The sequence below is a fragment of the Mauremys reevesii genome, linkage group 1, assembly GCF_016161935.1.
Source record: "Mauremys reevesii isolate NIE-2019 linkage group 1, ASM1616193v1, whole genome shotgun sequence".
Lineage (NCBI taxonomy): Eukaryota > Metazoa > Chordata > Testudines > Geoemydidae > Mauremys > Mauremys reevesii.
Window position 1 is genome coordinate 9947031 of NC_052623.1, and position 13597 is coordinate 9960627.

At 45.7% G+C, this 13597-nt stretch overlaps 1 protein-coding gene across 1 annotated transcript; it reads right to left on the reverse strand.

Annotated features, from left to right (window-relative positions):
- Positions 1–723: 723 nt before the first annotated feature.
- On the reverse strand, positions 724–1659 carry LOC120395398 (olfactory receptor 51G2-like). The gene has a single exon (XM_039519762.1). It carries the CDS (start codon positions 1657–1659, stop codon positions 724–726), a length of 936 nt encoding a protein of 311 aa, XP_039375696.1.
- Between the last annotated feature and the right edge of the window lie 11938 nt (positions 1660–13597).

Sequence of the window (13597 nt, forward strand, 5' to 3'; positions counted from 1 at the left end):
CTCCAGACAAGTCCTGCACGCATTCCTGTAAGAGACGCTTTAGAGGAACACACGTGATGCGTTAGTCAAACACAAGTCATTGGGCTCAATACAGGGGTTACTGGGTGAAATTCTCCAGCCTGTGCTATACAGGAGTCAGACTAGATCGGTGGTTCTCAATCTTTTTTGATCACACCCCCTTCTTTGTGTCTGTAAGAGTTTATGCCCTCTTAATACATATACTCGTTCTTATTATACCTTTCCCTACTATAATAAAGAGCCTGTTGAATAGCCCTGTCCACAGCTGCTGCAGCGCCAATGGATCACACAGCACCCAGAGCGCTAAGGAAGGGATTTTTAACCAGAAACGGGACAGTGACAGGCCAGGTGTAATGGGAAACAGCATCCACATCCCTTCTCTTTATTGACTCTATAGGCAGGAATTCTGAGGTTAGAGAAGCCACTGATACAGCTCTTTATGGGCCAAAATCCCACTGGCCCCACAGCTCTCCACAAACACAGTCACTTTGTAAATGCTGCTGCCTTCCTTCTACCAGTGCAGTAGCCTCCCTCACCAACCCCTCTTCCATTGCTCCAGGCCTTAGATCCTGTCAAACTTCTCTCTCCACAGTGGAGATCATTAGCCCATTCCATCTTGGATGTATGGGTCCGGGATGGAATAGGGGGCGTATGTTTTACACGGCCCATGTCAACAGTGCTGGAGTTAGCTGATGAACTCACTGTTCACTTAAGGAACACCCTGATTATCCTCGCACGAAGGTGTTTGCTTTTCACGCTGTACACGATTGGGTTCATCAGGGGTGGAACCAGCACGTAGATGTAGCCTAGGAAAATCTGAAGCAAGTGAGAAGAGCTGTTCCCAAACCTGTGTATCACAGTCAAGCCGATATGTGGTAAGTAGAAGAGCACAATGGCGCACAGGTGGGAGACACAGGTGTTCAGGGCCCTGAGGCACTCCGCGTGGGATGCAACACTCAGCACAGTTTTGAGGATCATCACATAGGAGACAAAGATGAGCAATGAGTCCAACCCCACCGCTAAGAGTTTAATAGACAAGCCATAGATGATGTTGACTGTGATGTCAGAACAAGCCATCTTCATAACATCCTGGTGCAGGCAGTAGGAATGGGACAGGACATTGGCTCGACAGTATCGGAACCGTTTCAGGAGAAAGGGGAGTGGGAATATTAGGACCACGGATCTTAGCACAACCACCAGTCCCATCTTAGCTATTCTCATTGGGGTTAAGATGGAAGCATATCTTAGTGGATTAGAGATCGCAATGAAGCGGTCAAAGGCCATCAAGAAGAGAACGGAAGATTCAATGTATGAAAGAGAGTCGATGAAGAAGAGCTGGGTGAAACAGGCATTGAGGCTGATCTCCCTTGAGTTAAATAATAATATCCCCAATGTTGTAGGCATGGTGGATACTGATAAGCCAAGGTCTGTGATGACCAACATGGAAAGGAAAATGTACATGGGCTCATGGAGGGTTCGATCTGTTTTTATAATGAACAGAATGACTGAATTTCCTACTATTGAAATAACATACATTAGGCAGAATGGGACAGAGACCCAGAGATGGACGTCTTCCTGCCCAGGTATCCCGGTGAGCAGAAACACTGCAGAGTTGAATTTGGTGTCATTGACACCTGACATAATGTCCTGGGCAGATCCAAGGTGTTTTGAACTTTCCTTCCTGAAAGGAAAAAAAAACAGGAGACTAGATGATATTTAATGAAACATCTTTCTTCTCTCAGTACAAGTCTAGAGGTTCCTAGGAGCTCAAGGAAGATTAGGAAAAACATAGTATTGGATATACACCACTGATAGGAAGACAGGCACTGCCAGACTGGATCAGACCTGCAGTCCATCTAGCCCAGTATCCAGTGGCCAGTTCCAGATGCTGCAGAGGTAGGTGGAAGAAGCCCCAAACAGGCAGCTATGAGATAACTTGCTCCAAGGGAAAATTTCTTCCTGACATCCACAAGTTAGACATATTTTGTGGTATAAATCAGGAAGGTTTAGAGCCCTCCCAAGACTTTTTAAAAACAATCTTCACTAATGTAATTGAATTTTCTAGTTACCCATATAAACATTCCGTCCCTCTTTGAATCTTGCTAAATTCTTGCCCCCCCGATACCTTGTGCCTGGGATTTCCGCAGCACCTCTTCAGCACTGTGTGATTTTGCAATTGTGACCTTCCCACAGACACCCATTCTGGCCTTCCACTTCTGAGTGTGGTCCATTGTATGATGACATGAACCTAAAGAAATGGCCGGTTGAAAACGGTCTTTGCATCTGTGTGTCCTTGACTGAAGATGTTTATAAATGTGTTTAATATTTTATATATAAAATGTATATATAAATTTCTCCACTCCTGACACTTCAAAATTATGCCACTGCCTCTTTGCAGTACATGAGATAAATTCTTATTGCCATTTTCTTAATTCAATAATATTGACTCCAAGTGAGTCACTCCAGATCTACGTGTGTAAATTCAGTCAGAACCGGGTTCTATTTATTTTCCCTTACCAGATGCTCCCAGAGATATACTCTAACCCCAAGAATACCTCCAAGAGAAGCTGAAGTGTTTCCTTGGACAAAGGTGACTGAAGCCAGAGAGTCTGATCATCCTACAGCCTTCTTTTCATCCTCACAGGACCTGCATCCTCTCACCATGAGGCATTTTTAGATATCTGGAAAGTTAACAGAGAGTTAATTCAGCCAGGCCTGGAAGGGGATGGTATTACAAATGGGTGAATAGTGAAAACACTAGGTTTACACTAATATCCAGCTGAGTCTGCAAATTATCCGAGCAATGCTCCTGTAAGAGGTGACGGGTGTAAGTTACATAGAACCACTATTATACTCCCCTTTACTAAACCTCAGCTCTACTCTTTGCGGAAACATAGACCAGCGGTTCTGTTCTCTCAGGAATTTTTGGAAAGTCTTGCACGGGTACTGCAGAGGGATTGTGTTCATGACTCTAAATGTAAGTGTTAGAAACAGCTACTGATCAGTTACCAAGAGACAGTATCATACAACTAGTCACTAGAAATGATTTCATAGCATAAATCCTTTGCAAATAGTATGTGGAGAACTTCTGATATACTTTCATAAGCAAAAGCCGTTAAGCAGTAATGTTACCACTGCTCCTTCCTGTAGAGATTCTAACAACTCTGCTGCTGGCTTTCAATATACAACAATGTCATGAAATATTGGTTTGTAATATTATATTACAATGAAAAGTTTTGCCATAACATTTACACATCTGTACTTTAGCACACACGTGTCAACACATTCTTTCCCCTCTGATCGTCTTTCAGAGATGATTTCTCAAGTTACAGTGGGACTTAAAATGTAGCGTCTCTCATCGGGATTTCTTCAGAACCTGAAAAGATCCCATTGTCTCAGCCCTCATTCAGTCGCTTGTCAGCAAAGAAAAGTCTAGTAGCTCCTCTGTCCCTGGGTTAATAGCTGACTGGTTCTCCTCAGGTTCTGTTCTGTCAGTCTGTAGCCTGTATCCAGAGTGGTAACAGGCATTGGGGTCAGGGTAGAAAATAGCCATTCCCTGAGTTCTCACTTTCTAGTACATAGTAACCTCAGCACTTATTATTCAGGCATGATGAGGGTTTGCAGTTAGTGCCTTTCAAGGTCAAATGCATGAGTATTCATGGAACTGGAACTTCATTTCACACAGGAAAGTCGTCTATTATGCTCTCTTGCTCTCTCTCTCTTTGACTGTCTCTGCCCTGTATTCATAAAATCCGTAGGACCCAGAAACGGCATTGTGACAGACATGGAGCTGAGCTGCCATAATGAATGTGTCTGTTAAACCCAGTTCTTGGGATGCTTGCTGTAGAGCTACATTGGGTTAACTATTGGGATGTTTATGTTATGGCTGTATTGGGTGAAACCTGCACGGCTCATCTTAGTTTAGTAGCAGGATCCTGGGAAACAAGCAGGAAGGGAAGCAACACCTCAAGACAAGCCATCGCTCAGTCAACACTTCAGGGAGGTCAAGAGACAACACTGGAGCTACAAGCTGGGAAGAGCCTATTTCCGGGCTCCAGCCACATTACACAGCTTGTTTTGCCAGTGTTGGTAGCCCGTGCAGAGGTGGGGCAGCTGCTGCTGAGAAGCTCTTCAGACTGACACACACAGACACCACTAGGGATGTCTGAAGGCCCCTGGCCTGCCTGGGTCCCCACCAGAGTGGGAGGGTTTGGGGGTCAGAGACGTGTACAGATTCTTCTTTGAAAACCCTCTTATTCTCCCATGTTACACATTATTTCTACTGTTCAGATTAAGAGTATTTTGGTTCAAGAAGGCTGGCTGGTCTCTCATCTCACCACTAGTCACAGACTCCCAAAGGGAAGAACCACAGGTGCCAAACCCACTGTGAACTCCTGGGCAAGCACAATAGACTCACACTGTGTGGTAGTCCAGGGCCCAGTCTGAGGGTGGGAGTATTGCAGGATTCCACCCCATGAGAGGGCAGGGTCTGAGTCCTGACACTTGGAGACCAGAGCACACGGCACCTCTGTGGTCTGTGATAACAAGTCTGATAGGGCATATGCTAATTTTCTGACTGGCTTAGGGGTCTAGAATCTCCTCAGAGCTACAGGGCACCTCTAGAAATGCGACCCCTGGAGAAATCCTGACTTGGGGCATCGGGGATTTAACAGTCCGAGCTCGCTTTAAAAACCAGATATCTGTGTAGCTTGAATAACCCACTGTGGAGCATGGGCAGATGTATGGGAGGGGTTCACAAGCTACCTAGCACTGCCTGCCCCCAGCCCCATTACTGAGTCATCCCGACAGCCGACCTGAGTCCTCTGCCTCTGCACAGAACATCTGAAAATGGAAACAGCCTGTACCCTTTCCACTTCACTGCGCATTTTAATGATAGTGAAACCTGCCAACGTACCCAATTCCTGCTAGAAGGGAAGCCACTGACACCAGAGATCTTCACCCTAAAGGACAATCAGTCATCAGAGAGGTAGCACAGGCGGCAGGCAGTATCCGTTCAGACAGGGAGGCAATTGACTTTATGAAGCATGTTTGCACATTCCCTTGGGGGCCACTTGGCCATCAGGGAACCTCAGCTGCTTGGCTTAGTTGGCACCAGCTCTAACCACCATAACAGCCAATGACAAACTGGAGGAGGCCAAATCACAGGAGACGAGAGGTGATGCTACCGAATTGGACTGCAGCAGAAACCGAGGTACAGGCTCTATTCCTGGACTCGGGGCTTGTCATATCTGTTTGCATGGTTCCAATTAGTCACATGGCTACCACGATGCTGTCACAGCTGTGATTTTGCTAAAATAAAATAAAATAGAATAATAAATAATAGAATAATATAGGACCCATTTTCTACCTGGCAGCCCCCTTTTCTGCATCACAAACCCAGGGTGCAGGCCAGGGGTGCAGATTCCACATGGATCTGTACATGGAAATTTCCCTTGGATAGTTCCAGGATGTGGATTCTTCTCTCTGAGGAATGAAAAGGGACCCAGGATCCAAAGTTATGCACAGATCTCAGTGATTCACTGGTACCTAGGCCCACCCACCATCTCTGTAACTCCACAACTGCTCTAAGACCCTCTCCAGCTCCCTGCTAGCACAGGTTCATCAGAGATGTGCTACCAGGGCCTGTCACAGAAGCCACTGCCCATGGGATCTGCTGAAGGGGCCTTGTACAGGGTGGGAGGTGTAGCCTGATTTGGGGTGGGTTAGTAGGGACAGTGGAATTTATCCACTTAATTTAGTTTTATTTAATAATTAATTTTCTAATTAATTAGTAATATTAATAATAATTAAAAAATATTAATAATATGGGTATGGCTCGCCAATATGTGTGATCAGAAGATAAAGTTCGTCTTGAATCAGGCTTCACAGAATTTATACAAGGAGATTGGGGTATCTGACAGGAAATTCCACTGAGACAAAATTAGTCAATCAAGACCTTTTATTTAAAATCAATGAAACAAGAAGTAAATGCAAAATGTTAAAAGCAGTTTGAGATTACAAAGTTACAAAATATCACAGTTCTTTAAGAGATATAAATCTATGATAATACACAGTTCTAAATTCACTCTGTGCAGTAGCACTAGAGTGTTCACACCTCTGATAGATAGAGGAAGTGATGAAAAATGGTTATGAACTTTAACCCTATAATGCTTAGACGTAAAGCAGAAATTAAAGTCCTTTTTATACTTACAGCTTTGAAAAGAAATAACCCCACGACTTATCAGTAGTTTGACAGCTTTCGTAGGTGTAGGCAGGTTGAGGCGATGGAAGATAGAAAGATGTATCGCCTGCCTATACATCTGGTCCTTTGAACATTCTTTCCCCCATGGAAATGTTAGGGTACCTATCCCTCATAGGCCAACTAGATATGCGTATGAGTGACAGATATGTACGCAGTCTGTGGTGTACGTGTGAGATTTGTGGGCAGAAATCCCCCACTTTTCACCCTATCTAGGTGAAAGGTTAGCAGACATTCAAAAGTTCCTCAGACATTTACGTGGGTCTGTATTCTATTATTACTTTTCTGAGTAAGGGTCTTAAAGGTTGCTTTCAGCGTCACGCAGGAAATTGGCCAGGGTGTCTGGCCTGGATGTCTATAGGTATCTTGCATTACAGCTTATTATAAAAATTCTATTAATCTATGCAGCCTACACACTTTTATCAAAAAGACATTTTATACAGACCAACAGATTAATCCTCAGGGCTACAGAGGAGCTGCACAGAGATGGGAGGGCTGGTTAGAGAAGCTGATGGGCACAATACCCCAACCACAGACTGTTCGGGAAATTTTGACCTTTCCAGACCCAGAGTGCAGCCAGAGACTCTGTCAGTGCCACCTTCATTTATGTTATGAAGAAGTGAGAGATGAAAAACCTCCTGTTTCTCTTGGGGATCCAGGCAGCTGCAGCTGGGCAGCATCATGTCAGCTGAGCTTTCAGAGAAAAATGATCCATTTTCTGTGAAAACTCACCCCAAAAAATGGATGAAAAGGAAACATTTTAGTTTGCTCAACATTTTTCATGGAGGGAAAATCTCTCTGTTTTCCAGCCCAGCTCTGGGTCAAACCATGAGCCTCTGTCCCTCGTGCTACTGGACCACACCCCTAGTTGGCAGCACTAGCCTGCAATCAGCCTTCCACAGTGAGCAGCACCTGGACATCTGCTGGGGTGGATACGCCAGTTCTATAACAGAGGGAGTCCCTGGAAATGGCCTGTCAGCAGCAGCCCATCCATCAGTGGAACAATTAAAGTATATAATAACGGCCTTGTTGTGTTGGACAAATGGTTTGTCCTGCCCAGTGCAGATACTTCTGAGGGAATGAAGAGAACATGGAATTATCAAGGGATCCATCCCCTCCGTCTCCTCCATTTTGGCTAATTGATAGACCTTTCCTCCATGAACTTATGTTATTCTTTTTTGGACCAGTTATATGTTTGGCCTTCACAACATCCCTTGGCAATGAGTCCACAGGCTGACTGTGCATTGTATGATAAAGTACTTTCTTTTGTGTGTTTTAAACCTTCTGCCTATTAACTTAATTGGGTGACCCCTGATTATTGTGTAGGTGAAAATAACACTTCCTTATTCATTTTCTCCACACCGCTCATGATTTTACACACCTCTATCATATCCCCACTTTGTCATCCCTTTTCCAAGATGAACAGTCCCAGTCTTTTTAATCTCTTCATCTGGAAGTTGCTCCGTGTCCGTAAACATTTTTGTTACCCTTTCTCTGTACTTTTTCCAATTCACATATAGTATATATATTTTTTGAAATGGGGGAATCAAAACAGCACACAGTATTCTAGATGTGAGTGTGCCATGGATTTAACTATCCCTTTCCTAATGGTTCCCAACATGAATGGTGGGTGGAGCCCCCCTTTGGGGAGGGAGGTCCCCTTGGCCCCACACCTTCTGCCAGAAGCTCTCCCCCACCACAGCTGGAGCACTGAACCTCCCCATCCTGGAGAACCCAGAGCCTCCCCACCACCCATGGCTGTAGTCCTGATTTCCCCTCCTACACTTCGTGGATGGAGGAGCCTTGGGCTGGAAAGAGCCTCCCCAGCCTTGCCGCGCCTCTGCTTCTGAGACCCCAATCTGCCCCACGGGGAAAGTATGTCTCTTTCTGAAGAACCTGAACATTTTAAATGTGCCATGCATATTCCAAGACAGCTGAGGAGGCAGTTATGACACTGCCCCCAGTATTCAGCATAGTGGTATCATTATGATATGATTATGATATCATTATAATGCATCTTGTACAAAATGTGTCTTGTGAGGTGCCTATAGAAATGTTATGATTGGCAAAATATGATAACACTATATTTATGCACATATTATTTTTGTATCAGAAGTCATGAATATTGACTATGTACCTGTATTTCAAATGTAGCTACGCCTGGGCAAAATGCTTCCTGTCAAGACAGCTGGTTGTGAGGGGCCTATTCAGAGTAATGGGACATTAAGGGAAACAATAGGCCTGAGGAGCAGCTTATCCCCCTACCCGGTCACCCTTCCTGAGATCGCTCCAGGCAGCCTATGGATAATGGCTGCTATGACTCAGCAGCGCATGCAAGGACATGTGACCAAACCACATGACACTAAACTCCATTTTGGTATGTGTATTTTTCCAATATATAACGTAGAGTGTGAGATCATCTCTTGGCCTCACTCCCCAGACAAGAGAACTCCTGGAAACACCTGAGGAACAAAGACTGAATGGAGGGAAGTGCTGGTCCCAGCCTAAAGGGATTTCTAGCCTGCGTATGGAAACTTGGTGGACAGCTTGTTTCATCAGTCCGGGTGAGAAATTGGTAATTCACATCCAGCCTATCTAGTATGTTAGGCTTAGTTTGTGTTTTTTTGTTTATTTGCTAGGTAATCTACTTTGATCTGTTTGCTATCACTTATAATTTCTTAAAATCCATCTTTTTGTAGATTTTTTTATGCTTAATCTTTACCACCATGTTTTGGGTACAGTGTCTGGGAAAATCTCAAGTCTATGTACAAAGGCTGTCGCATATCTTCCCCGCAGCAGGGGGAAAGTGACCTCTATTAATGAGCTTACGCTGTACAGACACCAGTGCAGAGCAAGACGATACAATTCTGGGTTTATACTCAAGAAAGGGAGCAAGGTGGAGAAGCTGGGAAATTGGCTGTTGTCTCCTGCCTGTCTTTGAGAGGCTTAGGTAAAGCACTCAGGCAGCTCAGCTGGTTTTATGGCACTAACTGCTGTCGTGTTGGGTGATACCAAGGCTTGCAGAGGCTGGCTGTGTCACCAGCAGAGCAGTGTATGATTGGCCAGCCCAGCTGGAGGATTGAGGGGCACAGCAGTTCCCACAGCTCCCAGACTGCACCGTGAGGGTGACAACTTGTCACAGTGGAAAGTGTTATACAGCTTCCTCTGTTCGTCAGTAATCTCCTTGAACCTGGGAAGCTAAGTACCACATACTGCATCCTCTGCCATCTTGGAACCTGCATGGTGCATAATAATAAGCAAAAACTTCCCTGTGTAAATCCCGCAACTGGTGGCCAGCATCCACAGCTGCACCACTGGAGTCTTAGCCTGTCCTGGCCTGTCCTCCGACTATGGTTCTCAATATTCTCTTAGCTTTCTTGGACTGCTGCTGCACATTGAGCAGATGTTTTCAGAGACCATCCACAGTGACTCCAAGTTCTTTTTCCTGAGTGGTAACAACTAATATGGAAACATCCTTTTGTATGTAAAGTGGGGATTAAGTTTTCCAGTGTGCATTACTTTGCATTTATCAACACCGAAATTCGTCTGTCATTCACCCAGTCACTGAGTTTTGTGAGATGCCTTTGTAACTCTTTAAGTTCTGCTTTGAATTTCCCATCTCCCAGCCTTTCACCCTTGCTGAAATGTAAACCTAGAATTATGCCATCTTCTGCTGCACAGGCATTAATGCAAACTCATGAATATAGGTAGCATTACCATAGAAGTGCGAAATATATGCAACAGCCTTTGTTTACAGAGCTGTGATTTTCCCAGACACTTCACACAAAACACACTGATTATGATAGAATATAAAACAAGTGTATTAAATACAGAAAGATAGATGGTGCATGATTATAGGTGACAGCAAACATCAAATCAGGTTAACTAGCAAATAAACAAATCTTCAAATGAAGCCTAATAAACTAGTTAGATTGGATATGAATTAGCAATTTATCTCCCTGACTGATGATACAAGCGGTCCACCAAGTTTCCATACGCAGGCTATAAATCCCTATAGCCTGGGGCCAGCACTTCCCTCTGTTCAGTCTTTGTTCCTCAGGTGTTTCCAGGAGTTCTGCTGTGTGGAGAGGTAGGTCAACAGATGATGTCACTCAACACTTTATAAAGTTTTTCCATATGGCAAGAACCCTTTGTTCTAAGCTAAGTACCCAGACCAGTTTGTGGCGAAATACAGGTACCAAAATGGAGTTCAGTGTCATGTGGTCTGATCACATGCCCATGCATGCCCTGCTGAGTCACAGCAGCCATTACTCAGAGGCTCACTGAAACGTTCACTGGAAGGCGAAGCTCTTCCATGGTCAATTATCTTTGTTGATGAGCCATCAGCACTGTCTAGCGTCTTCATTTTTGTACCTGAGACCATTGCTCCTTGTTATGTCATCTGCCACCACTGAGAACCACGGTCTTGAGTGGATCATTATCTTGGATGAAACTTGAACAAGTTGCTCCTCTGAATGCTGACAGGCAAGAAGAATTGGGATTGTCACAGTAACATTGGGATATATGGTCACTTTATACTAGGTCCTTTTATGTCCTGGGGAGGAATCTCGCAATACTCCCACTTTTCGAGCTGGGAACAACATCCCACCTATGAAACTTTGGAAACCAAAGTGCTCAGCAGTGTCCTTGTTTCAGGGCCAAGCTGTGGAGTTGACTTTTGCATTAAAACTGCTTTCTCCCAGCCAGATTGTCTAAGATGAGTCTCCCATGGCCATTGCTCCATTGCTTGTCGGTTAGACCAATTCAGCCTCTATGGTTTGCAAACGCCGCTCCGGTGATTGTGCTGAAACTCCCGTTGACCCCATGACACTCCAACACTCCCCTCAGAAATCCACTACCTACCCCTCACTGTCACCCCCGAGCACCCCCACATTTGCCACAGACACCAAGGTGCTGGAGTCACGGGGCTTCCCAGAAGCAGCTGTCACAGGAGGCTGTGGTAAGAGGCCATTTATAGACAAATGTCAAAGTTGTTGTTCTTTGGGACACTGATTCGTCCTGATCTTGGGGTCTCAGAGTATCTGAGCACCTTGAATGTATTCATCCTCCCGCCACTGCTGTGAGGCAGGGCAGTGCTACTACCCACCTGTGCAGAGGCTCAGAGACAGCCCATGGCTTGCCCACAGGCACTTAGCAAGGAAATCAAACCCAGATCTATTGAGTCTCAGTGCAGTGCCCAGAGAACAGGACCAACCTGCAGACAGCGGGGATGGCAAGGAGCCAGTTACAGTGGTTTGATTTGCTGGCCTGTTCTCCCCCTGCCTCAGGGGCTGGGGTGACCTCTGCCCGTTGGTAACAGCTTCCAGGAGCACAGCCCATTCTGGCCAAATCCATGCAGATAGGGACCACCCCAGAGTTCCCATTTGGGTACTGAAGTAACCTTGCATCACCCTTACCTTCCTTATAAAGTCCTTGCATTGAATTAATCTCAGCCTGGGATACTTAAAACAAGATTCCCCTTTGCGGGGTTGCATTTATTCAGTCTTCTCCAAAGCACAAGGTCTCCTACCCTCCAACGTGACCAGTCTCCTTTACTCATGAATACTCTATAATTCTTGTTGCTGGTGCCTGCATTGCTTCAGACTTTCCACTTCCCCTGGGGCTCTGCCTCCTGGCCACGCCAGAGCTGGGCCATGGTAAGAGCTTCTGTGATGTTCTCTGATCAAAATATGACCATATATCTAGAGATCACTTTGGAATCACTGTTATATATTTGATACAAATCTTGTACAACATGTGACATGTAAGATTTTGATGAAAAAGTTATGATTTGCTGGTTATTGTTGTGCTATCTGCATTTTGTATTTGAAGGTTAGCTCTATACTCTCCAGCCCCACTTCCTCCTTTACTCACAAGTCCTCCGCTCCCCCTCCCCGACCTCCTTGCTGAGGTCTGCACTGGTTTAGGCTTGTTGGATCCCCTGCTCCACCTTTTCCCCTGAGGCCCTGCCCTCTGCCCAAACTTCAATCACCTTGACATTTTCTGAGAGAGCAATGCAGCAATGCACAGACAATCCAGGAAGTTTTTGGAGAGTGCTGGGGACAACTTCCTGGTACAAGTGACAGAGGAACCAACCAGGGGCTGTTCTCCCCTCGATCTGCTGCTTACAAACAGGGAAGCATTGGTAGAGGAAGTAGAAGTGGGTGGCAACCTAGGCAGCAGTGACCATAATATGGATGAGTTCAGTATCCTGACAAAAGGAAGAAAGGAGAGTAGCAAAATACGGATCCTGGACTTCAGAAAAGCAGACTTTGACTCCCTTAGGGAAATGATGGGCAGGATCCCCAGGGAAGCTAATATGAGGGGGCAAGGAATCCAGGAGGGCTGACTGTATTTTAAAGAAGCCTTATTGACGGTGCAGGAACAAACCACTGTGAAGTGCAGAAAGAATAGCAAATATGGCAGGCAACTAGTTCTGCTTAACAGTGAAATCTTCAGTGAGCTTAAACTCAAAAAGGAAGCTTACAAGAAGTGGAAATTTGGACAGATGGCTAGGGACGAGTATAAAAATATTGCTAGATAATGCAGAGGTGTAATCAGGAAGGCCAAGGCATCATTGGAGTTGCAGCTAGCAAGGGATGTGAAAGGTAACAAGAAGGGTTTTTACAGGTATGTTAGCAAAAAGGTCAGGGAAAATATGGGACCCTTACTGAATGGGGTAGGCAAGCTAGTGACAGGTGAAGAAATAACTGGGCCACCCATCCCCTGTGGAGTATCTGGGGCACCTCACAGTGGTTCTAGCTCCCTGGGAAGCTTTTATCATAGCCCGGCTGTGGCTTCTGGCCTGGACAGTGGTTGGAGCCTCAGGTAATGAGGAGGAGCAAGTGGTGGGGTCTTGGAGGAAGAGGTGGGGCACAGGAAGGGGCCTTGGAGGAGCAGGGGGTTGGGCCTCAAGGGGGAAGAAGAGTAGAAGGGTTGGGTCACAGATGGGATGGGTCTCTTGCATGTGTCCTGCTTTTACCTTTTGAAAGGGGTTAACCTACAATCAGTGGGCTGGGCTGGGATCGGAGAGAGCTGTGCCTCTTTTGGGGAGATGAGGACTGTTTCCACTCCTTGACATTCCTGGGGCAGAATAAACCGAGGGGAGGAGGAGGGAATCTGAGCCTGAGTCTCTTGCCAGGACTCCTGTGTGTTAGATCCTCCCTCACACACGCAGCTCTGCCCTGCCGCTGTGGAAAGTGGGTTCAGCAGGTGCACGGGTGCAGATTCATCAATGGGGAGTGGGGGCTGCGTGAATGGCTCCTCCTGGGACTCAGTCACAAGCCCCTGGCTGAGGGCGTAGGGGAAGGGTGGGTGTTC

Bases quoted from the DNA above. Each gene is read 5' to 3' on its own strand.
- LOC120395398 (XM_039519762.1), bottom strand. From the start codon at position 1,659: ATGTCAGGTGTCAATGACACCAAATTCAACTCTGCAGTGTTTCTGCTC.